This window comes from Convolutriloba macropyga, chromosome 6, assembly GCF_964194025.1.
Source record: "Convolutriloba macropyga chromosome 6, txConMacr16.3, whole genome shotgun sequence".
Taxonomy (NCBI): domain Eukaryota; kingdom Metazoa; phylum Xenacoelomorpha; order Acoela; family Convolutidae; genus Convolutriloba; species Convolutriloba macropyga.
Window position 1 is genome coordinate 70924814 of NC_134473.1, and position 24767 is coordinate 70949580.

At 36.6% G+C, this 24767-nt stretch overlaps 1 protein-coding gene across 1 annotated transcript in view; it reads right to left on the reverse strand.

The window, feature by feature from the left end:
- The window catches only part of LOC142341393 (uncharacterized), a 76345-nt gene that overhangs the window by 42969 nt on the left and 8609 nt on the right, over window positions 1-24767 (reverse strand). Inside the window, exons 4-6 of the mRNA XM_075392321.1 lie at window positions 21839-22188; window positions 17036-17097; window positions 7425-7586 (exon numbers count right to left, since the gene is read on the reverse strand). Coding sequence (XP_075248436.1) covers window positions 7425-7586; window positions 17036-17097; window positions 21839-22188 — 574 coding nt within the window. The remainder of the gene's footprint in view (window positions 1-7424; window positions 7587-17035; window positions 17098-21838; window positions 22189-24767) is intronic.

A 24767-nucleotide genomic window follows, 5' to 3' on the forward strand; every position in this document is an offset into this window, starting at 1 on the left:
AGTAGCCCTAGCTCTTTATAGTTTAAGGCTAAAAAAGTAGCCCACTTTGGGTCTGCCTTACCTGGTGCGACCAGTGAGTTAACAAACTCTAACTATAGAAAGAACTCACACAAAACACATTATTCTCTTTTGAGAAATAAACTTAGAAATAGTTTATAGAATATATTAATTTTTCTTCATTTAAAATTTAGAAAAACGGGGAATACAAACCCAACAAAAACAAAGAACAAACTGAGAAAATGAACCATCCAATGGTCAAACTTCCTCAAATACAGACACACACTCTGACGAAATAAAATTAGCTGTTCTTACACAACAGAGAAAACGTTTACAACGTGACATTTCATCCTTTGAAGTTAAACACTATCCACACCAAGAAGAAAAACAAATCTACTTCTAAACATAGCAAAACAACTCAAAAATCACTATTTTGTAGCAGAGCAACAGCGTCTCTTTTCTTTACCAGATAAAGCATCACAAGTTTCACGAACAGCGTTTCTCCCATATCTAATTGAAATTTTTGGAGCTCAGCTCACAAAAGGCTCGATTCTTTCTCTTGTGAATATATTAATTTTTCTTCATTTAAAATTTAGAAAAACGGGGAATACAAACCCAACAAAAACAAAGAACAAACTGAGAAAATGAACCATCCAATGGTCAAACTTCCTCAAATACAGACACACACTCTGACGAAATAAAATTAGCTGTTCTTACACAACAGAGAAAACGTTTACAACGTGACATTTCATCCTTTGAAGTTAAACACTATCCACACCAAGAAGAAAAACAAATCTACTTCTAAACATAGCAAAACAACTCAAAAATCACTATTTTGTAGCAGAGCAACAGCGTCTCTTTTCTTTACCAGATAAAGCATCACAAGTTTCACGAACAGCGTTTCTCCCATATCTAATTGAAATTTTTGGAGCTCAGCTCACAAAAGGCTCGATTCTTTCTCTTTGTGATCTTCACTCAAACACATGCATTTCTCTTATATATGACACTTTATTAAACCCACTATCAGATACATTATTTGAGTAAAAACATATAACGGATTATGGTCAGAAGTTCAACCCTCGGATAGAGCGGGTGTAATTAGAAAATCTTCTTTTGATTTTCCTAAACGTCTCACTTCCGCACATAATACTGCCGCTCTACAGTCACCAAAAGAGAGCTACACAAAATCGCTCGACAAGAAGTAGAAGGTTTCACTCATCATCTTAAAATATATATAAGCTCAGTAAAAGACGCAGACTTACATTAAGAAGAGATTCTCGATTCTGTTACAATTTTATTTTGGTACAAACACAGACTTTGGAAAAGCCTCGTAAGACACATTTTTCCAGCTAAAAAATTAATAGCTGAAACATACTCACAATTAATTTCTAAAATACCAGAAACACCACATTACATTTGTGATTCCAACTTGTTTTGCACAAAATTTCGTATACATCACAGAAGTACCTGGAAAATTATACAAAAACTAACCATTAACCATAACAATATTAAAATAAAAATACTAAACTGCAGAAAATCAACCAATTATATGTACAAACATTCATGAGGAGACAAATACCTCTGGGAATGTATCATCGATAGAAAATATGGATACAGTACACCCACTCGGACTTTACAGCAGAACAACTCGGCATATATAGTCAACACGATTGGACTAAGTCCATCGATAAGATGAAATATAACAAATTAGTAGATGACGCCGCCCAAAAATTTGAAGTAGCACAAGCTGTAAACTTGCAGATCTTGCAAAACAAGCACAATTTCCAGCACAATTCTCACAATTATAAAGTGAATACAATAATTGTTTTAATAAACTCTTTACTAACGGAAAGAAATGTAAACTTCGCCGTCTCGATGGACGAGAAATAATCAACGGCAACTATTTAAAAGAATCCCGCATCGGAATTTTGTAGATACCCCTGGTACGTATTAAAAGAAATAGCCATTATTTGGACTAAATTTCATTTTTTACAGTGCCTTTATTGACTATTTCGAAGCGCATTTAATGCCTATAACCTCAAAGAACTCGTAGGTCCTAATATAACACTAGCAAAAATCATTACCTCTGGATTTTTTGGCGTATTTTCACAAACAATATTCCATGTACTCCAATCTGATTCCTCACAGTATAAAACACCCTCCCTAAAAACGACAAAACCACTCCGTTGATATTAACATTCCTCACTCTCAACTTGAATTGAGTCTATTGCACAGAAGTGAAAACTTCTATCAGAAATTATCTTCTCCTGTACACAATAGTTCGAACAAACACAAAACATCCACTCTCCCCATCTATATCTACGAATGCTATGATTTACCAGTAGATTCACACAGTAAGCTGGATTTTCGCTCTTTACACTTACATACCTTTCAGCCTAACAAACGCAAACGTTCAAGAGGCATTTCACTTTCAAAGAATTCTTTCGAAAATGACCCTAATTATCAGAAAATCCCGGAAGACTTTCTTTTTAATCTGCCTAGTACTCGTATTTAACGTTTTCTTGTTTTAGCGACTCCAAAGCAGTCACTCCCATAGCACAGGAAGGAGGTTCACCAATTCCTCCAAATGTCGACCCCACAGCATACGACCTCACGTTGCTGGAAATCGGCTTGCCCCCACCCAGTACCAGAACCAGTATGCAAGATGCAAACACCAGCCCTCTTCACGATGACTCAATCCTCACCACAGCCACTGTCTGTGGACACAGAAAATTATGCGCGGGTAAACCCACTGCCATCAACCGCCACCTCATCCTCCTCTTCAGGTGAACTCCACCTGTATATCGAAAGTGACACGAGTTCACCCTCGGTTCCTGTTCATCCTCGGTGCCCACGAAGCTCGTCACAAGAGCTACTCCTTCAAGGAGACCAACCGGTGCCACAAGCACCTCCAGTATTTGGAGCAACCACTACCACAGCGACACCCATATCACAACCACCAACCCAGCCTACGGGTATTTCCTCTTGGGCTGATGAAGTCGCTATAGCGGAACAATCAGGCCGTTCCACGCTTGAAACAGTTATCTCAATTTGGGCATACTTTGGAATGATTCGTGGATCTCGAACACGCTCCCAACCCTTGGTGTATCCGCCACCAGTAATGCCCACGCCCTCTACACAACGACCACGTGCGCCTTCACCACGGTATGGTCCAACCATTACGCCTCTCCGACCACAAACATCCTTTCCACAACCACACCCTACAATCGACCGACATCGACGAACAATTACCCGTGCACCGACTCTTCACCCAGAAGACGCCCAAGAGCCACAGCATACGAAATCTATCCTGTGCGCTCATCTCCGATCCAGGCTTCACAATCGCCTGCTCGACACACTGCAAGCCCATATATCTACACCACCACAACACACCCTCGAACCCACAGCTAGTTCCTGCTCTCTCGGACAATTGGAGAATGAATATGTCCAAGAAGGTCGGGATAGAGACCTCCCGTTAGAGTGTCTCCATTTTCCAATAAACCACCGCTTCACAGATCGTTTCTGGCACCAATCCAAATACTTCTACACCATTGCGGACCGAAAGAACGACTATTTGAACACCTTTTGCACCCGCGATGTCACTCCCTACCGTATTTACCAAAAAACGACCTCTTCTATCTGCAATTTGTTTTTGTACTTCCCACACTGATGGATGTAAATAACCAGACAAACAAAGTCAACAGAGTAAAAATGTTACACTCTCTTCACAACTATTCATTTGTCCAACACCACATCCACAGGAGAAACCCACTCATCCACATGAATTCGCGTCTCCAATATGCTAACACAAAGCTCACTTCACCCTACTACAAAAATTATAGCTATTATAGCAAATTATTGTGAAGGCACTATTCGCAATTTCGGTTCGATAAAGAACTACTTACTGTTCTCGTCACTCTATGCAAAGACCAGCCGTCCAATTCTTGATCCGATCGAATATCTCAAGTGTCTGTAGAGGGAGGAGCCACGAAGCGCATGTACAGCAACACCACCTTCAACCTCCTCTACAGGGACTGGATAACGGACAAGTTGGACAATCGCCAACCGTCAGCAGAGGAGACACAGGTCCTCAACCATCTTCTCGCGTTGCAGCCACACTGCAATGTCGACCTCTTCCCTTGTGCCCTTGCAGCTTACCTGGCACGTGATCTTGTAATTTTGGATTTTTTTCAGGGATCCTGACAATCAGGCCCTTGATTTTGAGTTCCAATATCGGACGTAGGCCACAGCCCTAAAACATCGGGCTCACAGTCCCTCAGAAACTAAAGACTGACTAATCTTCCAAACTCACTTAAAATTTTTATTTTTTCTTTTCTTTCTATTTCACTTCCTCTACATACACTATTTCCTTTCTATATTCCTTTCTTCTTTGCCACATTTGAAGATTGGGATCAGTTATTTTCTTCTTCCTCCCGGTCGGGGCTTACTAAGTACGCATTAAATTTAAATAATAAATTTAATAGGGAAAGTAGTTCACACAGTAGCAAAAAGATGGATTTCCACCTGAAGATAAGCTGGTAAATCCGACCGGTTCAAACCTTGTATCAGATGGAGATAAACAGAAATCTCTTGGTACAAACCAGACATAGACTACAGACTACAATCGATCCTCCAATTGGCAACAAATCCTCGCTACATGACAGTGAGAGCAGTTGCATATTCTAACAGGACTGACTTTACTGGCCAGCTAACCTTGTAACTGGCACCATCACTGGCTCTACAATCAGGCGAATCCTTCACTGACGACACTAGTCATTACCTAACTGGCAACGACTTCAGACGACAGCACAAATCACAACCCTACTTCAAAGAGGACATAACTCTTCACTCCACCATTAAGCGAGATCGATACATCCAGCGTATTTCGGCTACAGCCCACAGATTCGGATATGAAATTCAAAACCCCGGATGGATATAGCAGTAGAAATAATAGATGTACACTTCCAGCCAATCACAGACTGAGAAGACACTATTCTTTTTTAAATAGAGAGAACTCCACTAACTAAAGTTAGTCTAATAGAGTAGTTACACGATGTGTATACCTCGGACTCTGGGGCTAACCCTTTTATACATCGTTATAATTGAAGTATACCTTCAGTGTTTTACCAAGTCGGTTAGTCTGAGAGACATAGGTAAGCCTACTTCGCGCGCAGAAATACGTAGCCGTAGCTCTTTATACTTTAAGGCTGTAAAAGTAGCCCACCTTGGGTCTGCCCAAACTGGTTAGACCATTCAGTTAATAAATTCTAACCGTAAAATGAACTCACACAAAACACCTTATTCTCTTTTGAGAAAGAAAATTAGAAATAGTTTAAATACCCTTTTAATTTTTCTTCATTTAAAACTTAGAAAAACGGGGAACAAACTCAACAAAAACAAAGTACAAACTGAGAAAATGAACCATCCAATTGGTCAAACTTCCTCAAAAACAGACACACACTTCGACGAATTACACTTAGCTGTTCTTACACAACAGAACAAACGTCTTCAAGCTGACATTTCACCCTTTGAAGTTAAACACTATCCATACCAAGAAGAATAAAATCTACTTCTAAACATAGCAAAACAACTCAAAAATCACTATTTTGTAGCAGAGCAACAGCGTCTCTTTTCTTTACCAGACAAAGCATCACAAGTTTCACGAACGGCGTTACTCCGAATTCTAGTTGAAATTTATGGAGCTCAACTCAGAAAAGGCTCGATTCTTTTTTTTGTGATCCTCACACAAACACATGCATTTCTCTCATATATGACACTTTTTTAACCCACTATCAGATACACTATTTGCTTTCCTTAATGGAGTATGGTCAGAAATTCAACCCTCGGATAGAGCGGGTGCATTTAGAAAATCTTCTTCTGAATTTCTTAAACGTCTCGCTTCCGCACTTAATACTGCCGCTCTACAGTCACAAAAAGAGAGCTACACAAAATCGCTCGACAAGAAGTAGAAGGTTTCACTCATCATCTTAAAACATATATAAGCTCAGTAAAAGACGCAGACTTACATGAAGAAGAGATTCTCGATTCTCTTACACTTCTATTTCGGTACAAACACAGACTTTGGAAAAGCCTCGTAACACACTTTTTCGAGCTATAAAATTATTGGCTGAAACATACTCACAGTTAATATCTAAACTACCAGTAACACTACATAACATTTATGATTCCAACTGGTTTTGCACAAAGTTTCGTAAATATCATTGAAGTACCATCGGAAACTATGCAAAAACTAACCATTAACCATAACATTATTAAAAGAAGAAACTATAACGCAGAGAATCAACCATTTACATGGTATAAATATCTGTATAATTTGTTGCTCCCTATATTAGCTGCTCTCTAATAACCTTCATTTAAAGTGACACACACCCATTTGACCTTATCTCCTTGAATTAAAGTAAATAAACGTCGGATCTTTTCCGTTTGTGCCCCCCCCAGCTTAGTGGGTGCATATTATTTGCAACCCCCAGATGCACGTGCAATATTTTTACATAATGATTTACTATGTATTGGCATGTGCTCTGTAACTGGGGGGAGCATAACGTAAAGGGGTGGCACAAACGGAAAAGATCCTAAAAGTCAATTTCAAAGTGAGGAAGTCATTTTTGTGATTGAGGTAAGTCAAGTGTGACCAAAAATTTAATCAAGCAAATGAACAAATAAATTCGATCCACTAAGAGCGAAAAATGACGTCACGCACGCACTTCTATTGAAATTGCATGAGCGAACGAACAAAAAGCAGATTCGAAGTGGTTGTGACGTCATATGGTCGTAACAAAAATCGCGCGGACGAAATAAAAAAAGAGAAGGCCAATAATAGCCCCAGCTATCGCTGTGCGGCTATTAATGATTGCAGTTAAAAAATTGTACCGCAAAGCACTTGAATGTGATGCACACGGTAAAATTTATTAAGTTTATTCATAAAATTTATTTGCGATCAACTTAGCGGCGAATTTCTGTAAGATTTGTGGTTTATAGCGGTAAATTTTTTCACCGCAATCTACTTGTAGCAGTGAAATTATTCGTCGTGCTAACTTTTATCTGAAAACAGGCTTCTAGCCTAAAAGACGTACGTGATGTATGGATCATAACATACTCAAATGAATTTTTTATTATTTATATTTTTATTATACGCAGACTCTGATCAAGTCAGTTTTTACTGGGAGCGTTGAAATTTCAGAAAACTGGGGAAAAAATTGGGATCCATTCTGCCTCCCCCACCCCCCCCCCCCCCCCCCCAGCTTAAAAGGCATAACGGCATACAAATTTAACAACCCCCCCCCCCCCCCTCCCCGGCTATTTTAACCAAGTAACCTGCTTTATAACAACACATAATTTTATAAGTGGTGGTACATAAACACCGGGGCGGGGGACAGAACAGATCCTGAAACTGTGAGTATACATACCCATGTTGAGAATGTGAGAGATGAGCCAGTAGATGTTGGTGCCTATGAGCATGAATGGAGCTGTGACTGCGTAGAAGATGGCCAACATCTTTCTGAAGGAGCGGTTGTTGTTGAACGCATTACACACTATGTCCACTATGGTCACTATCCGCAGAATTTGCACTGAAATCACAAACACAAGACTCCGAACTCCATATTACTTCAGTACTTGCCTATAGTAATAAAGACAACCCACCCTGGATTTTCATTGAATTAGGCTTCGTAACTTGTTCAGTAAACATAAACTTGCTTCAAAGATGTTTCCTAAAACACTTGTACCCAGATTTTTTTTGGCCTTGATTGATATCTTGCAAGATTCTTGCAAGAATCTTGCAAGTTTTGAATCATCTTGCAAGATTCTTGCAAGATTTGAATCCGCTCATCACTAGGGCAGTTCAAAAAAGCAGCGCTATTAACCTTAAAAAATACGGCGAATACTGTAAAATTGACAGCTGTGAATTAGATTGGATAATTAATTCTGCATACAGAGCGCATATATTAAAGCTTTAATTATTAGTATGCTTTTGCAACTCCGCAAACAAATTAAAGCCCGTTTCGACTAACAACTTAATACCATTTGAGCCTTTCTTTTAAATTATCAAAAACAAGCCCAACTTTATGCCTTAGGTATCCAAGACAAATTTTAAACCCTAACAAAAACATAATCTACGTAGGCGCGGCTAAGACCCGAAAAAAAAACAAAATTTCCCAAACCGCTTCAGGTTATCAAGCTTATAAGAGCTGCAAGGGAAGAATCTAAGAGCCGACAAGATGATAAATCAGGCCCAAACGTTTGCCATAAGTTGTTTGCCTTCTATCGACCTAAAAACTCCACTGTTTATAATGAGAAAATGAGCAGGATGAAACTGTTTTTTGAAACTCACAAACCACCGAAGACAACGGCATATCTCTTTCTTCAAAAATTATAGATCAACGATTTTTAATTTGCACTAGATAAAGTAACTGAGTAGAAAATAATAACATAACCGCCTAACGTCGGGCGAATTGCTCTCAAACGACCGGCGAGTGGTTGGCTTCGTCAACAGCTAGCCACGGTTTAGTGACCTCAGGGCACTACAACTTTATCCCGTTTCTGAAGGCGAAAGTCAAATGGGTCAGACGAAAAATTGGCCGAGTGAAAAATTGCATAAAAGACAAAAAATGTTAATAAATTTGCTACAAATTGCTTTTGAGAGCAATTATCAATGGTTTCCTAAAAACTACCTGTTAGATCAGTTATGATAAAACATTTCAACTATAACTCATTGATAATAAGGATCAGAGATGATGACATTACGCAAAGAAGATGATGACATTATGCAAGACAATATTATCTTAAAAACCAATGCATTATCTCAAGAGACTATCCGGTATCCCTGTTTCAAGCCAGAAATAGTTTCACAGGCTCAAAGATCCATACACCTGGAACATAAAAATTTACCAAAAATTTGAAAAGTTTAAATTTTATCCAAAAATTACTAAAACTGGAAAAATAAAAAATGTTGATCACCATCCCATTAACTCTATAAACTATGCAGCAGCTTATAATCAAACCTTGGAGGGGTTCGAGGGCCTCTGTTGCCGGAAAAAATCAAAAACATGAAAAATTGCAAATATTTTAAAAATTGCCTAAACTCGTAATATCTTGAAGAACCCTCCATTACATCTCTAAACTATGCAGAAAACTATTATTAAAACCCTAGAGGAAGTTCCATGGCCCTTGAGGCTAGAGAAACCTAAAATATGACAAAAAAATTTTGAAAAATTTTTTTAAAAATTGCAAGTTTTATAAAAAATATTGCTAAAACTTGTGATATTAAAAAGATGAAAATCAATCAATGACCAACAAAAATTGTCCAGAAACTTTTTATCAAACCCTAACGGAGGCTTTCTGACCTTTCAGGTTCAAAAAATCTGAATTAGTATAAATTTCAAAAAATTGGAAAAAAGACCAAAAAAATATAAAAAATTTGCCAAAATTCGTAATGTTAGAATCTTGCAAGACATTCCGCTTAATCTAAAAGCTATTCAGTAACCTATATTCAAAATCTAGAGGAGGTTCTTTGGCTCTTGGGGATGCAAAAATTTAAAAAACTACAAAAAAATTCAAAAAAAAACTTGAAAAAAGCAAGTTTATCAAAAATTTGCTAAAATTTGTGACATTAAAAACTTGAAGAACTATTCCATGGCCATTAAACATTTGTCAGTGACTTATTATCAACCCCCTTAGGATGTTTTTTGGCTCCTGGATTAGTAAAGACTTGAATAAGGAAAAAAATGTCTAAAAAATTGAAATTGCACGTTTTGTCAAAAAATTGCTAAGATTTCGTGATGTTAAAATGTTGAATTCATTCCATTTCCACTATAAACAATGCAGTAACCTATTATCAAACCCTAGAGGAGGTTCTTGGACACCTAGGGCTGATAAAAATCAAAAAATATCAAAACGTTTCAAAAAGCTTGAAAAAAATTACAAAAAAGTATAAACTTGCGTTTTTAGCAAGCGGTTGTTCGTCAGTAGCTAGCCACGGAGGGGAGGGGGATGCACCGGGGGAAGATTGGGGGACAATACTGGGGTGGGGGGGGTAACAGCACCGTGGGGGGCAACAGGGGTGTCAACAGTGGGGGTGTCTTCAACTTCTAAGAACCACCCTTCACACCATAAGTAGAAGCCTCCAAAACAGTTTGAGCTGAAACAGAGCTGAAAGGCTCTAAGAGCACTTAATGCCCGCTGTGTGCTACCTGTTTATCCCGTTTTTGAGGACAAAAAGTCAAAAGCGTCAGGCGAAAAATTGGTCAAGCGAAAAATTGCATAAAAAAAGACCGACAGGACTAATATAATTGCTACAAACTTCGTTTGAGAGCAATTAAAAAGGCTTTGCGGTTCCAACCTTCCTTGTTTTTTTCAACATTATTGTTATCAGCACAAGAGAAGTACTCAAAAGTAACAATGGTTGTCTCATGATCAGACCGACAGCTCAGCCTAAGCCAACTCGAAATTATTAGGAGTGTTCAGTTAACTATTAAGTTTTTGAATTAATAGTATCAGCTCCCAATTTAAAATGAAAAGGAGATTTATAACACAAACTTTAAAAACACTCTATTCGGCTCCTGAAATTAACCAATTGAGAATCATGGACCAAAATGAGACTGCGATTACTTACACACGAAGCATTTATTCTCGGTATCTATACGAATTTTACCTACAAGGCTATAACGGCGTCTCCAGATTCGAAAGTTATGCGGAACACTTACCCGGGTCGAGATATCAGCGCCGTTTTAGTGCATTATTTTGTAAGAAATGCGCTTAATGCGCTGTAACTATGTAAGAAATGCGCTGAATGCGCTGAAATGCGCTGAAATGTGGAGAAGGCGCAGAAAATTCAAAATTTCAGCGCATTTTCAGCGCATTTCTTACATAATTTCAGCGTTTTTTTCAGCACATTTCTTGCCTAAGTTTCAGCAAATTCAGCGCATCCGTAAAGAAAAATTCAGCGCTTTTAAGAAAACTTAGAAACAAAAAAAATTCAGCGCATTTCTTACAAAGTTTCAACGCAAAATCAGCGCATCCGTAAAAAAAAATTCAGCGCTTTTGAGAAAATTTAGAAACAAAAAAAACGTCATCGCATTTTTTACAAAGTTTCAGTGCAAATTCAGCACAGAACCTTACATAATAATGCGCTGAAATGCGCTGGAACTTTGTAAGAAATGCGCTGAAACGCGTTGAACTTTTTGAAAATTCAGCTCAAAAACCTTACATAATAATGCGCTGAAACGCGCTGGAACTTTGTAAAAATGAGCTGAAAATTCAGCGCACTTCTTTCAAAGTTTCAGCGCATTTCAGCACACTTCAGTGCATTATTATGTAAGGTTTTTGCGCTGAATTTTAAGGAAAATCAGCGCATTTCAGCGCATTTCTTACATAATTTTCCGAAAATTTCCCGACCCGGGTATCTTGAAGGAGAGTAAGTGACAGAAATTTAAGTTGGCGTTCAGAAAGTTACAAATCGAAAACGAAAAAATGAAAACAAAGAAATTCCGACGACTACTCTGGATACTCCAATACCCAAATGTCGTGACCACAGAAAATGATGACGTAATGATCGAGATGGACCACTCTGATGAAATAGTTTTGGTTGAAATTTGTTTGTGAAATTATAGCTAAATTATTAGTTTTTAAAAAAGTATGATGTTTTCCTTGACTTTTATCACCGTTTGTGATAATTTTTTTTTTCAAAGTGTTAATGTTGCGGAAACAACCATGTGTCTTGTTTTTACAATTTACTGATCAGCTGTTTTGAGTTTTTTTTCACATTTACCTCTTCTGTACGTTCTATACTTTGAAGCTGTATTTATGAACTTATTGCTTTCTAACCTCCTTGTCCACTTTCCGTTTGTCTTTTTCAAAATTGCAGCACAACATTCAACTAGTCTAATTTCAACACTTTTCAAGTGACGTCCCTACTGAAGTTACAATTTAAATTAAATATTTCTCACAACATCGAGATCCTAATTTTCAACAACAAAAATTCCCGAACACTACTTTTTTGATTGTATACGATGTAGTATAATTTTCATATTGAAAATTATACTACATCGTTTTTCTATTGAAAATCAAAGTGAGGTATTGAGTTTTGTTTGTGAAATTATAGCTAAATTATTAGTTTTAAAAAAAGTATGATGTTTTCCTTGACTTTTATCACCGTTTGTGATTAATTTTCTTTTTCAAAGTGTTAATGGTGCAGAAACAACCATGTGTCTTGTTTTTACAATTTACTGATCAGCTGTTTTGAGTGAGGTGTTGAGTTTTGCCAATTAAAGTAGATAATTTATTCAGCATTTAAGGTGCATACCTTGAAGTTTTAATTACCCGGAGGTTGGTGGCAGAGCAAATCAGCACTGAATCAGTCTAAAGATATTCTGTTTTTAGGATGGCCAGTACTCTGTTCATGTCACTATTTACACTGGCCAGTCTGATTATTGAGTTAAATTTACTTCATGAAAAATAATATGTTCAGCTTAGCTCCCGCCAACAAGGTTTGCTTTACATGCGATTCGAACTTCCGCTTGGGCACTTGTGACATTTAGTTTGCGTAGCCAGTCGTAACCACTGAGCTAAATGGGCTTTGTGGTAATTGCCTACAATCCAGCTTATATATAAATAGTGTGTACACTACTATAGTAATTACCAGTTATAAGCTACAAAATTATGACTTTCTTCTGCTCAGACTTAATTTTGGGACATGAGTAATTTTCAGACTATACAGGATAATTTTAGCCTGGGCGAACTCTATGACCTCATTATAATCATTATGAAGAAATACTGCGCATAAAGAAACTTAAAATATTCTGGAGATACCATGTTTCAGAACTGAATTAAGTGTTTGCTATTGAAATGTGCTGGTTCAGCGCTGAAAAACTCTGCGACTCAAGTCCGGGTACCACTATACGTTTACCACAAGGCAAACAAATTTAAGCACGTTTAGACTAACAACTTAATATCTTTTGGTAACTTTTAATATATAATGTTTCGAGCTTTTCTTTTAAAATTTAATAAACGAACCTAATTTAGGCCTGGTATATCGAGGACCACTTTTAACCTTTCTTTCAACATAATTGTTATCAGTTCAAAAAGGGACTCAAAAAAGGCACCATCGAAGGTTGTTTCTTTATTTGACGGGCAGCTCAGCCTGAACAAATGGGTAATTAATACGTGGTGCTCAATTAACTTTTGAATTTGCGAATTAAATCCTTCAGCCGCCCCAACTTAAAATTAAATTGAGATTTAGTGCACAAAATATATATAAGGCATATAATTTGCCTTCAACTTTTTTTGCTTTTCGACAACTCCTTTGATTTCACTGACTTCACTGAACTTAACGTAATGTATGATCTGTAACAAGCCAGTCAACTATAATAGTACAGTTAATTTATCATTAAGAAAGGAGATGAATTATATAAATGTGCTAAAATATAAACGACTAACGTCTGAGCGAATGGCTCTCAAACGACCGGCGAGCGGTTGTCTTCGTCAGTAGCTAGCAATGTTTGAGTGAGGCTATATTTAGCTTAATTGAAGGGGTTTGAAGTGAGCGCAGTGGGGGGGGGGGTATTGTGTGGGATGAGGGTGTGGGTGCTCACCCTCTAAGAACCGCCCTTCACACCATAACTATAAGTCTTCAAAACAGTTTCGGTGAATCGCATACTTTGAGAATAGGGAGCTGAAAGGCTCTAAGAGAACTTAATGCCTACGGAGCGCTACCTGTTTATCCCGTTTTGAGGAAGAAAAGTCAAATGGGTCAGAAGACAAATCGGTCAAGCAAAACATTGCATTAAAAAAAGACCAACAGGACTAACTTCGTTTGAAAGCAACTAAACGAAAAGGTATACAAAACAAGAGAAATCGAGATCCTTGTCTTTACTTGAAATTTTACACCCCATTATTGTATATTTACGGTAATTAGAAGCAATGCTGGAAGATATATTTATATTGAGATAGGGGTCTATGATATGAAATACTCTAAAAATCTTACCGTTACATTAGAAATAAGTCACTTTCAGATAGCTTAAAGTTAATTTTATGTTTTGCAAATTCCCAGGTTACCCACCTTAGACGAAACTTTGAAAACTTACTAAGACTTATAAGCTACCGTAGAAAACTTACAAAACTTTGTACGGCACCGTATAAGGCCGTAATAAGTTTTCTACGGCACCGTAGCCAATTGATGTAATTACCAATTTGTAAATTATAAATTCCTATAATCGACTTCAAATCTATCGCTTATCTTACACAAGTCACTTTTTCATCACTTTATGGCACTGGGTATAACTTTTTAAATCTCTGAAAAATTACAAAACTTAGTACGGTGCCGTATAAGGCCGTATCAAGTTTTGTAATTTTTCTAAGGTAATGTTTTCGAACATTATTTGCTCTGCAGGTAGACCTGATGGTCAAAAAATATATCTCGAAACAGTTCGAAATTGCAAAAACCTGCTACGCCTCTTCCAAGGCCGTACCGAACTTTGGAAGTCTAAAGATATCTTTTAGAGTTCATGTCATTGATCAAGCAGGAAAACATTCAATTCTAAAAATCCATCAAAAACGTCAAAACTGAGATTTTGTTCCAAAGAAGACCAATGCTTACGTAATATGTCTCAAAAGTGATTAGCTCTAAAATGAAGTTCGAAAAAAAATTTTGCGGTTTAAGTGAATCAGATAAAAGTAGCACTGTTTTTAACATGAAACTGTCAGTACCACTTACATAGCTGGTAAACATTTTCCTAATTACAAGCGCAGGGTTGATAAGAAGGAATGGAAAAATTAATGTTTCTAGTTTTTCTAAGACTTATACGGTGCCGTAGTAAGGCCTTAGTAAGTTTTCCAAGTCTGGTCAACCTGGGTTTTTGAAACAATTTTGCAATATTTGCAAGATAAATTAAAAATGAAGAACTAGGGTTGTCTCACGAAAAATCGGCACCTCAAAAATTTTTCAGAAATGACCGTAAAAAATTTGCGCTCACTGTGTAATCGGTTCAACAAAAAAGGCTCTAAGAGGAGGGTTGTTGACTGAGAGTGAATATGTTGGATGAGAGGTAAAATTTACCGCATTCACCATAATTACACACCGCTTCGTACGCGTAGATCAAAGTGTTGTTTCGAATTGACCTGTAGAAAGCACGCTTGACGCTAGAAGATTTAGCTTAACTGAGGGGTGGTTGAGGTGGGCTGGAGCGGGGGTCGACCAGAGTCGTGGTGGGGTTGGGAGATTAGTTCTTAATGGTGTCGGGCGTGCGGGATAATTCCCACGTATCCTTGAGTAGGGATATTTAAAACATGAAATGAGAAATGCGCTAAAAAATAAAATATAGGCGCTGAAATATATGAGAAAAGATCTGAAGGGCACTGAATGTTGAAAAAATCGCCAAATTTGGAAATTCGGCGCATTTTTAAATAAAACTTGATCGTTGTCAAAGCATTTGTAAACTTCATTGTTACAGGCACGTGTCTATGGACAAAATTTCAATTTTCTAAGCATTTTTTACCGTAAATATGAGGTAGTTCCCTGTTGACTAGGAAGTCTTCTATGTAACATAGCTGGCAGGTTGCCAGAAAATAACCGCAATAGCTTCGCAGAGCTGCAATCTAAAAAAAACAGTAAAAGAGACAGATAAACAAATTCGTCTTTTCATTGAAGGCTGATATGCTATATTTTGATTAAAAATCTGTATACGATTTTGCTGCCTCTATTAGCCTTAGCTGCTCTCAAATAACCTTCATTTAGAGTGACACACACACACACCCATTTGACCTTATCTCTTTGAATTCAAGTAAATAAAAGACAATTTCAAAGAAAGTCATTTTTGAGAGTGAGGTAAGTCGTGTGACCAAAAAATTATCACGCGAATGAACAAAAACTTGCTCCACTAAGAGCGAAAAATGACGTTATGCACGCACTTCAGTTGAAATTGCATGAACGAATGATCAAAAAGCAGATTTGAAGTGGTTGTGATGTTATATGGTCGTAAAAAAAATTATGACGACAAAACTAAAAAACATAGCAGGACAAGACCTGACGTAAAACAAAGAATTTTCATTGACTAAACGAAAAACTAGACCAGAGCTAGAACGGACTACGAGTGAATTGGGAAGACCATTTTTAAAAAAAAATCCGATAAAAAATTAAAAAACAGAAAATCAAAGTCAAAATGCCGCATGTGAACAAAAAAACACTAGCGAGAAATTTTAATTTATTTCAAACAAAAAACTAGGCCTATAATGACCTATGAATGGATTGGAAAAACCTGTTAAAAAATTCGATCCAAAAAATTGAAGAAAACAGTAAAAATCAAAGTGAAATTGCCGCATGCAAACAAAAAAGCCACTAGCGAGAAAGCTAATTTTTGTTCAAACGCCGTTTTTTCATCACTCTAATAAAAAATTAGTGTAAAAAAATTCACGCCGCAAAACCACTCGTTTTTTCGCTCCACTTCCTGTTTCGGCGTGACCAAAATCACTCCTCCAATTTGACTTCAAAAATCATGAAAATGTGTGAACAGATCTTTAAAAAAGACAGCGCCCCAATACAATTCAAGTTCTTTGATTTGCAAAAAACCAAGAAAAGGCCAATAAACGCCCCAGCTATCACTGTGCGGCTATTAAATATTATCTTTTATTTTAATTTTTTTTGTTTCGCAATCACTGCTTCAGGGTTGTATATTGTGAAAAATGAGGCTTCAATTGATTCATGTCTGACAGAGTTAAAAATTGATCCAGTACTGATTTAAAGTACTGTTCAGTGCGCAAAACAACTGCCGGAGATTGGAAAAATAATATTAGCGTCGAATGTATATTTAGAACTCTTGGAACATAACTAACTAACGTCGGGCGAATTGCTCTCAAACGACTGGCGAGTGGTTGGTTTCGTCAGTTGCTAGCTAAGGTTTAGAGACGCTATCTTTCTAATTGACGGCGGGAGGGGTGGGTTGAGCATGAGGGAAGGGAGAAGACAATGATTGCTAGGCAAAAATGGGGCAAATGTGAGGAGTTACGGGTGTAATGAGATGAGATTTACCTGGTAGAGAGAGAAAGAAGAGGGCCGAAGAGAGCAGTGCGATATGTTGGGTCCACTGTGGGCTGAAACAAGACAACCAGGTTTTGAAAACATGATGAACGAGGATTCTGCAAAAGCAGGACAAAATTTTTGATCTCTGCTATCATAACCCTCAGTGACCCTATATAGTTTTGAGAAAAACAGATAATTTTTCGCTATTCTGAAAAAATGTTTCTCGTTTTGGTAAAGTAAATTAGATTATAACGAAAAAATCTATGATACTTGAAACGAAGAAAAATAAAAGCATTCATTCATGTTAATTTAAATATTAAATCAATTCGACAATTTAATTAAGTATTTTATTAAATTTTTTTTCTTCCTAAAAATAGGAATATCTTTTGAATGCTCCTAGGTTGCTATTTAGAAAGATGCGCTCTTGTTAAGTAAAAACGAAAAAAAGTTGGCTTAATTTCTATGAATCAATTAACCCTTTAAATTTTGTCAAATACAAGAATTCTTGTTAAAATTCAAATGTTATAAAGTTTAAATTATAACAATTTAACGTAATTTTAATAACTGGACATTCAAACAAGATTTCCACTTTCATTTAATTTCCACTCAGATTGAAATTCTCAAACAGCAGTTCACCCCCCAAAAAAGGCAACTTGTTTGATGACATGACAAATTAAATTTTGTTTGGAATTAAGCTGCTGGAGCATCCCGATTTGAAAAGCACAAACAAAAACATAAACCGACTAACGTCGGATGAATTGCTCTTGAAGAAGCCGGGGTAACTAATTTTAGGGGTATAGTCTAAAATTTTTTATGCACAAAGGCGCACCTATAGGGTTGACCTGATAGTCTGACCTGATAGCTGTCAGACTTCTTAACCACTAATCTGCAACGTCTTCGAGAATCAACAGTTAACAATCGCTTTTATATTAGCAACAATTTCATTTCGAAATGAATTCAAAATTGAAGTCCTGGCATTGCCGACAGATTGCCGGAAAATAAGAATCGTTGACGCACATCGGGATTAAAACAAAAACATACCCAGCAGACTGCCGGAAAATAGCCGCCGTTGATTCAATAAGCATGATTGGGATTGAAAGAATAGAAGATGTTGAAAAAAAAAGATTTTTGTACAAAAACACTTTTTAAGTCCCATTTGTTTTGATGGCATTTTGTCGTTGAACATAGTTCTGTTTCTTAGAGAGAGGCTACAGGGGCCACTATCAATACCATCAAGCATTAGAGATGGTAACTAAGACTTATAGGAACGAAGTTCAAATAGCGGGCATCTAAAATTGGGCTTTATGGGTTTATCCCGTTTTTATTTCTGAATTCAACCTTTTATACTGACTCTGTTCATTTTGAATTGCTTTGCTGAGCAACTGATGTTGAAATTCACTTTTAGCAGAATGAAAGAAGAGAGAAACTAGCCTACAGAAGTCAAAAAAGATTTCACGCAAAATATTGAAAAAGCGGCAAAATGAGGTAAAGCGAAACATTTTTATGTTCGACGAAGTAAAAAAACATAGCAGGACAAGTCCTGACGTACAAATGAAAGACTTTTCATTGACTAAACAGAAAACTAGACCTAGAACGGACTACGAGTGAATTAAGAAAACCATTTTTAAAAAATCTGATAAAAAACAGAAAATCAAATTCGAAATGCCGCATGTCAACAAAAAAAAACACTAGCGAGAAATTGAAATTTAGTTCGAACAAAAAACTGGGCTCAGAATGAACTCTGAACGGATTGGAAAAACCAGTTAAAAAAATCCGATCCAAAATACCAAAAAACCAGTAAAACTCAAAGTGAAATTGCCGCATGTGAAAAAAAAGCCACTAGCTAGAGAGCGGATTTTTGTTCAAAGGCCGTTTTCTCACTCTACTTTAAAATTAGAGCGAAAAAATTTCACGCCGCAAAACCAATTGTTTTTTCGCTCAATTTCCTGTTTCGGCGTGACCAAAATGACTACACCAATATGACTTCAAAAATCAAGAAAATGTGTGAACAGATCTTAAAAAAGAGACAGCGCCCCAATACAATTCAAATTCTTTGAATTGTAAAGAAAAACATAGGAGCGCTATGATAGCCGGCTGAGAAGATGAGGGCGGCTATTAAAAAGAAAAAAGAACAGATAAAATGACCTATTTTTTCCTTTTTTTGTGTCAAAAAATTTCTAATTTGGCGCGTAGGTTCAATTAGACTCTAAAACTATACTTAATTCAGCTTCTGAACTAAAAACTGATAAGATGAATACTAATGTCAGCTAACAAACACTGTAATGGCCTTTGATAACCTTATTCTGAATGACGTAATGACCGGGTTTTAACGGTTTATCCCGTCTCTTTTGATTTTGCTCTTTCGACTTTGACAGTTTTAACTACCTTGGGTAATTCATTGCGTCAAAGAATTTAAAATGTATTCAGTTGAAACAGCGAGTGAGATAAGTCAGAAGTCAAACGTGAAAATCGTGACTTATGTAAAACAAAAAACGTGATCAAAAGTGAATTTTTAAAAAATGGGGAGCACATAAATAATAGCTATTGAGAGGCTGACGGCGGCTATTAAACATAACCGACATATGTCGGGCAAAATGCTCTCAAACGACCGGCGAGCGGTTGGCTTCGTCAACAGCTAGCCACGGTTTAGTGACCTCAGGGCACTACATCTTTATCATGTTTCTGAGGACGAAAGTCAAATGGGTCAGATGAAAAATCGGTCAAGCGAAAAATTGCACAAAAAAAAACAAAAAAAACCTGTTAGATCATTTATGATAACAAAAATTTCAACTATAACTCATTGATAATGAGGATCAGAGAGGATGACATTACGCAAAGAAGATGCTGACATTAAGCAAGACATTAATATCTTAAGAACCAATTCATTGTCTCAAGAGACTATCCGTTATCCCTGTTTTAAGCCAGAAATAGTTTCACAGGCTCATAAAGATCCATACACTTGGAACATACAAATTCTCTAAAAAATTTGAAAAGTTGAAACTTTATCCAAAAATTACTTAAACTGGAGTCATAAAAAATGTTGATCACCATCCTATTAACTCTAGAATTTATGCAGCAGCTTATTATCAAACCTTGGAGGAGGTTCGAAGGCCTCTGTTGCCGGAAAATAATTAAAAACATGAAAAATTGCAAATATTTTTAAAAAATAGCTTATATTCGTGATATTAAAATCTTGAAGAACATTCTATTACATCTATAAACTATGCATTAGTAAATTATCAATCCCTAAAGGAATTTCCGTTGCCCTTGAGGCTAGAGAAACCTAAAAAATGACCAAACTTTTTTGAAAAACTTAAAAAAAATTGCAAGTTTTACATATAAAAAAATTGCTATAATTTGTGATATTAAAAAGATGAAAATTAACCCAAGACCAACAAAAATTTTCCGGTAACTTATTATCAAACCCTGACGGAGGTTTTCTGACTTTTGAGATTCAATAATTCTGAATAATGAGTATAAATGTCAAAAAATTGAAAAAAAAAAATGGCTAAAAATCTCAAAAATATGCTAAAATTCAAGCTATAATCTTGCAAGACATTCCATTTAATCTAAAAATTATTCAGTAACCTATTTTCAAACCCTAGAGGAAATTGCTTGGCTCTTGAGGCTGAAAAAATTTAAAAAACTACAAAAAATTTCAAAAAAACTTTTAAAAAATCGTTTTTTTAAAAAAAAAAAATTGCTAAAAATTGCGACTTTAAAAAATTTGAAAAACTATTCCATGCCCATTAGAAGTTTTTCAGTAATTTATTATCAACCCCATGAGAATGTTTTTTGTCCCCTGTGTCTGGAAAGACCTGAATAAGGAAAAAAAATTCAGAAAATTTGAAAAAATTGCACGTTTTGTCAAAAAATTGCTAAAATTCGTGACGTTAAATTGTTGAAAACATTCCATTACCACTAGAAACAATGCAGTAATCTATTATCAAATCCTAGAGGAGGTTCTTTGACACCTAGGGCTGATATATTTTAAAATATGTCGAAAATTTTCAAAAGGCTTGAGAAAAAATGCAAAAAAGTATAATTTTGCGTTATTTAGCAATCGGTTGTTCGTCAGTAGCTAGCCACGGAGGGGGGGGGGGGGGGGGGGGGGTGGGGTTGGTGTGCACCGGGGACAGGTTGGGGGGGGGCAACACTGGGGTGGGGGCAACAGCGCGGTGGGGGGTGGGGCAATAGGGGGGTCAACAGTGGGGGTGTCTTCAACCTCTAAGAACCGCCCTTCACACCATAAGTATAAGTATAAGTCTCCAAAACAGTTTGAGCTGAAACAGAGCTACAAGGCTCTAAGCGCACTTAATGCCCGCTGGGCGCTACCTGTTTATCCCGTTTTTGAGGACGAAAAGTCAAAAGCGTCAGACGAAAAACCGGTCAAGCGAAAAATCGCATTAAAAAAGACCGACAGGACTAATATAATTGCTACAAACTTCGTTTGAGAGCAATTAATAACTAACACTTTTAATTGTCGTTTTTCAAAAATGCGTCAACCAGAGTTTTGCCGTTTTGAAATTTGAGAATTTATCTGAAATATACGAAAGATGAGGCAAAATGGGATGTGACAGTTTTCAATTGACATCTATCTAAAATCTGGCTTTCCCATAGAGCCAGGATCCGTCGCCGATGTAACGCTTTTTTGTCAATCTGTCCGAGGCCGGGTTGGGGAGCTTAAAAACTCCCTGGGACTTTAACAACAGTATATTTAAGGAAAAACAAGATCCCAAGGAGTTTTTTTAAGACCATTCTGAGTTTCCTTAGATGGTTTTTGAATTGAGATCTATATATTCGTCTTCTTACTTTGTTTTTCCATCTCCATTTCCGGAAGTAGTGCACATTACAAAGAACATCTTCATCATAAGTTGATCAAGCGTGCGAAACTTCTCATTGCTATACTCGTCCGAGTCCACCATTACTGAATAGGGGTTGAACTGTATGACATAGATGGTAATCAAACTGACCAATCGCAGCACAATCTGACCCAGGATAATTAAGAAAGTGAGAATGCACGTGTTCGACCTGACTGGCATGTGTGAGGCTAGGAAGTAGTTGTTGCCCACTAGACATCCACTGAATGCTATACTACCAATTGTGGGGTATAATATCATCCGTGTGTACCAATCCACCATTCTTACGGCTGTCGAGCTACTCTGAAACATGTATTTACCATCAACTATGGAGTCAACACAATTTTAAAAAAAGTTTTGGATTTTACCCCCCATGATGGGGGTATGACCATGGGTTGATGCCTCGGCTTTATGAAAAGACTTAAAAGGTCCAGGAAAGTGTTAAAATTCACCTTACATACATAGTCGAGCATCCGTGAAAGTATAGCCAAATTCTTTTCATGCCGAATTCAGCCGAGGATGGCTTAAATCGAGACGTTTAGTGGAGTATATAACGCAAAAAAATGCAGTTAGCCCTCTCCGAAACCCTCTCAGACCCTAAAACATACCCGGCAGAGTACCGGAAAATAGTCGCCATTGATTCCCTTAACCCTCGACCAGGATTGACATAACAGAAGAAATGGAAAAATTGATTTATGTACGGAATTATGATTTAATTCCACTGATAGACACACTCCTGCTTCTTATTGAGAGGATAAAAGGGCTAGTATCCAAGAAGCATTAGAGATGATACCTACGACTTATAGGAACAAAGATCAAGTAGCGGGCACTTAAAATTGGGCTATTAGGGTTTATCCCGTTTCTAATTTTGATACTAATTCTGTTGAAAGTAGATCGCTTTGCTGAGCAACTGTTGTTTGATAATATTCTGAGCATTATGAACGACGAATAAAATCAGCTTAGAGAAGTCAAAAGGATTTCATGCGAAATGTCGAAAAAGCGTCAAAATGAGATAAAACAAAAAATTTTTTGTTCAACGAACTAAAAAAACCGCATAGCCAGAAAAGTATTTGGAAACAACACAAAGAAGAAAATATCCTAACTTACATAATGAACATCGTAATTAATAACACTAGTCATTTTTAAATCATAGGATGATCAAGAATCTGACAAAAACTTCTTCATAATTTGCAACTTCAAAAAAACTAATGTCAAAGAAACCCTAAGACATGTTTAAATTTCGTAAATTAAACGACCACATATGACAAAAAAATCCAAAAAAATCATGTAGAGAAAACTGAGTCAAACAAAAATCAGAAAAAAATTCTCTGCAAAATTTAAACAAAAATTAGCTACAAATTATGCACAAATCGCAAAACTGCTACATCAAAACCCTATTTCAAAAACTTGTTACTACTGCTTCTAGTCAAGCATGCATCCAGTCAACATTTTGCCGATTCATGCAATAAAAAACCAAAGATTGATAAAATAACTGAGAAAAGTAAATAAAATTTGTATTATTTTCCGTTAAAACTTTCCCTGTCTAACTTCCACTAATTCCCGAAAAACACCTCGAGAAAAACTCTCAATAAAAAGCTGAACAGCGAAAAAGGTAGGAAAAAGAACAAAATTAAAAGAAACTGGCAAAAATACGCAAAAAATACGAAAATCCGCCAAAATTGTTTAAAATTACTCAAATATGTTAATCAAAACAATTCAAAACAAAAAAAATACTTTCAAATGTAGAAAAAACACTTAATTTGAACCACACATTTCCCTAAAATTGAAGAACACAAAAATCGCTTGAAGAAAGTTTGAAACTAAAACTTTCTCTATACTACGAGAGCACTTAGAGCCAAAAAAAGCCGGTCAGCAAAAAGAATAATGAACTGATTTCAAAACAAATCGGAATACACACTAAGCTAAAGAAACAGGCTAGAGCAAAAATCAACAGCGAAAATTGCCTAAAACTCTAAGCAACCATAAAACTCATACTAATTACAATAAACTGTCAAACCACGATCGACAAAAAGCCTGGAATTTTTTTTTTGAAAAAAATCATAATCAAACCTCGTAGCGAAAACATAAATGGCAAAAAACTGCTTTTGAATTTCGCAAGTAAGCAAAAAACTTACGCTAACACACAATAACTTTTTCTCATCTAAACATTTGCTCTATCGAAAACAATGGTATTAACATCGAACCACTATCCACTCTTGAGTTTTTTTCAGCACCGAAACCAAAATAGTTTTCTCAAGGCGTTTCTTTTCTTTCTTCCAAACTCAATCCAAAAAACAGATGTAAAAAACATCCGGAATCGACTCGAAATCAAAATAAACTTACATCACTACTTAGACAACAGCTATTTGATGTAACTCTCAAGTTCATTATACAAATCCCTTTGAAACAGGAATCGGAGAAAAAAATTATCCGGAAAACCATATTAAAAAACCGTATATTGGAATCTTTTCTTAAGTTCCAACTCCACAAGCATTATTTATAACAGATGGTCGAATAAAATTTAACTCTGCTCAACAATTGAATAACATAACCGACTAACGTTGAGTGAATTGCTTTCGTATCGGCGAGCGGTTAACTTCGTCAATAGCTGGCCACGGTTCAGTGAGGCTAGCTTTAGTTTAATTGAAGTAGCGTGAGGTGAGCGCAGCTGGGGAGAAGGTAATGGGGGCAACAGTGGGGGTTGTTTTTGTGTGGTGGCAACCTCTAAGAACCGCCCTTCACACCATAAGTATATGTCTTCAAAATAGTTTCTGTGAGTTGCATACTTGGAGACTAGTGAGCTGAAAGGCTTTGACAGAACTTAATGCCCACCAGTCGCTAACAGTTTATCCCATTTTTGAGGGCGAAAAGTCAAGTGGGTC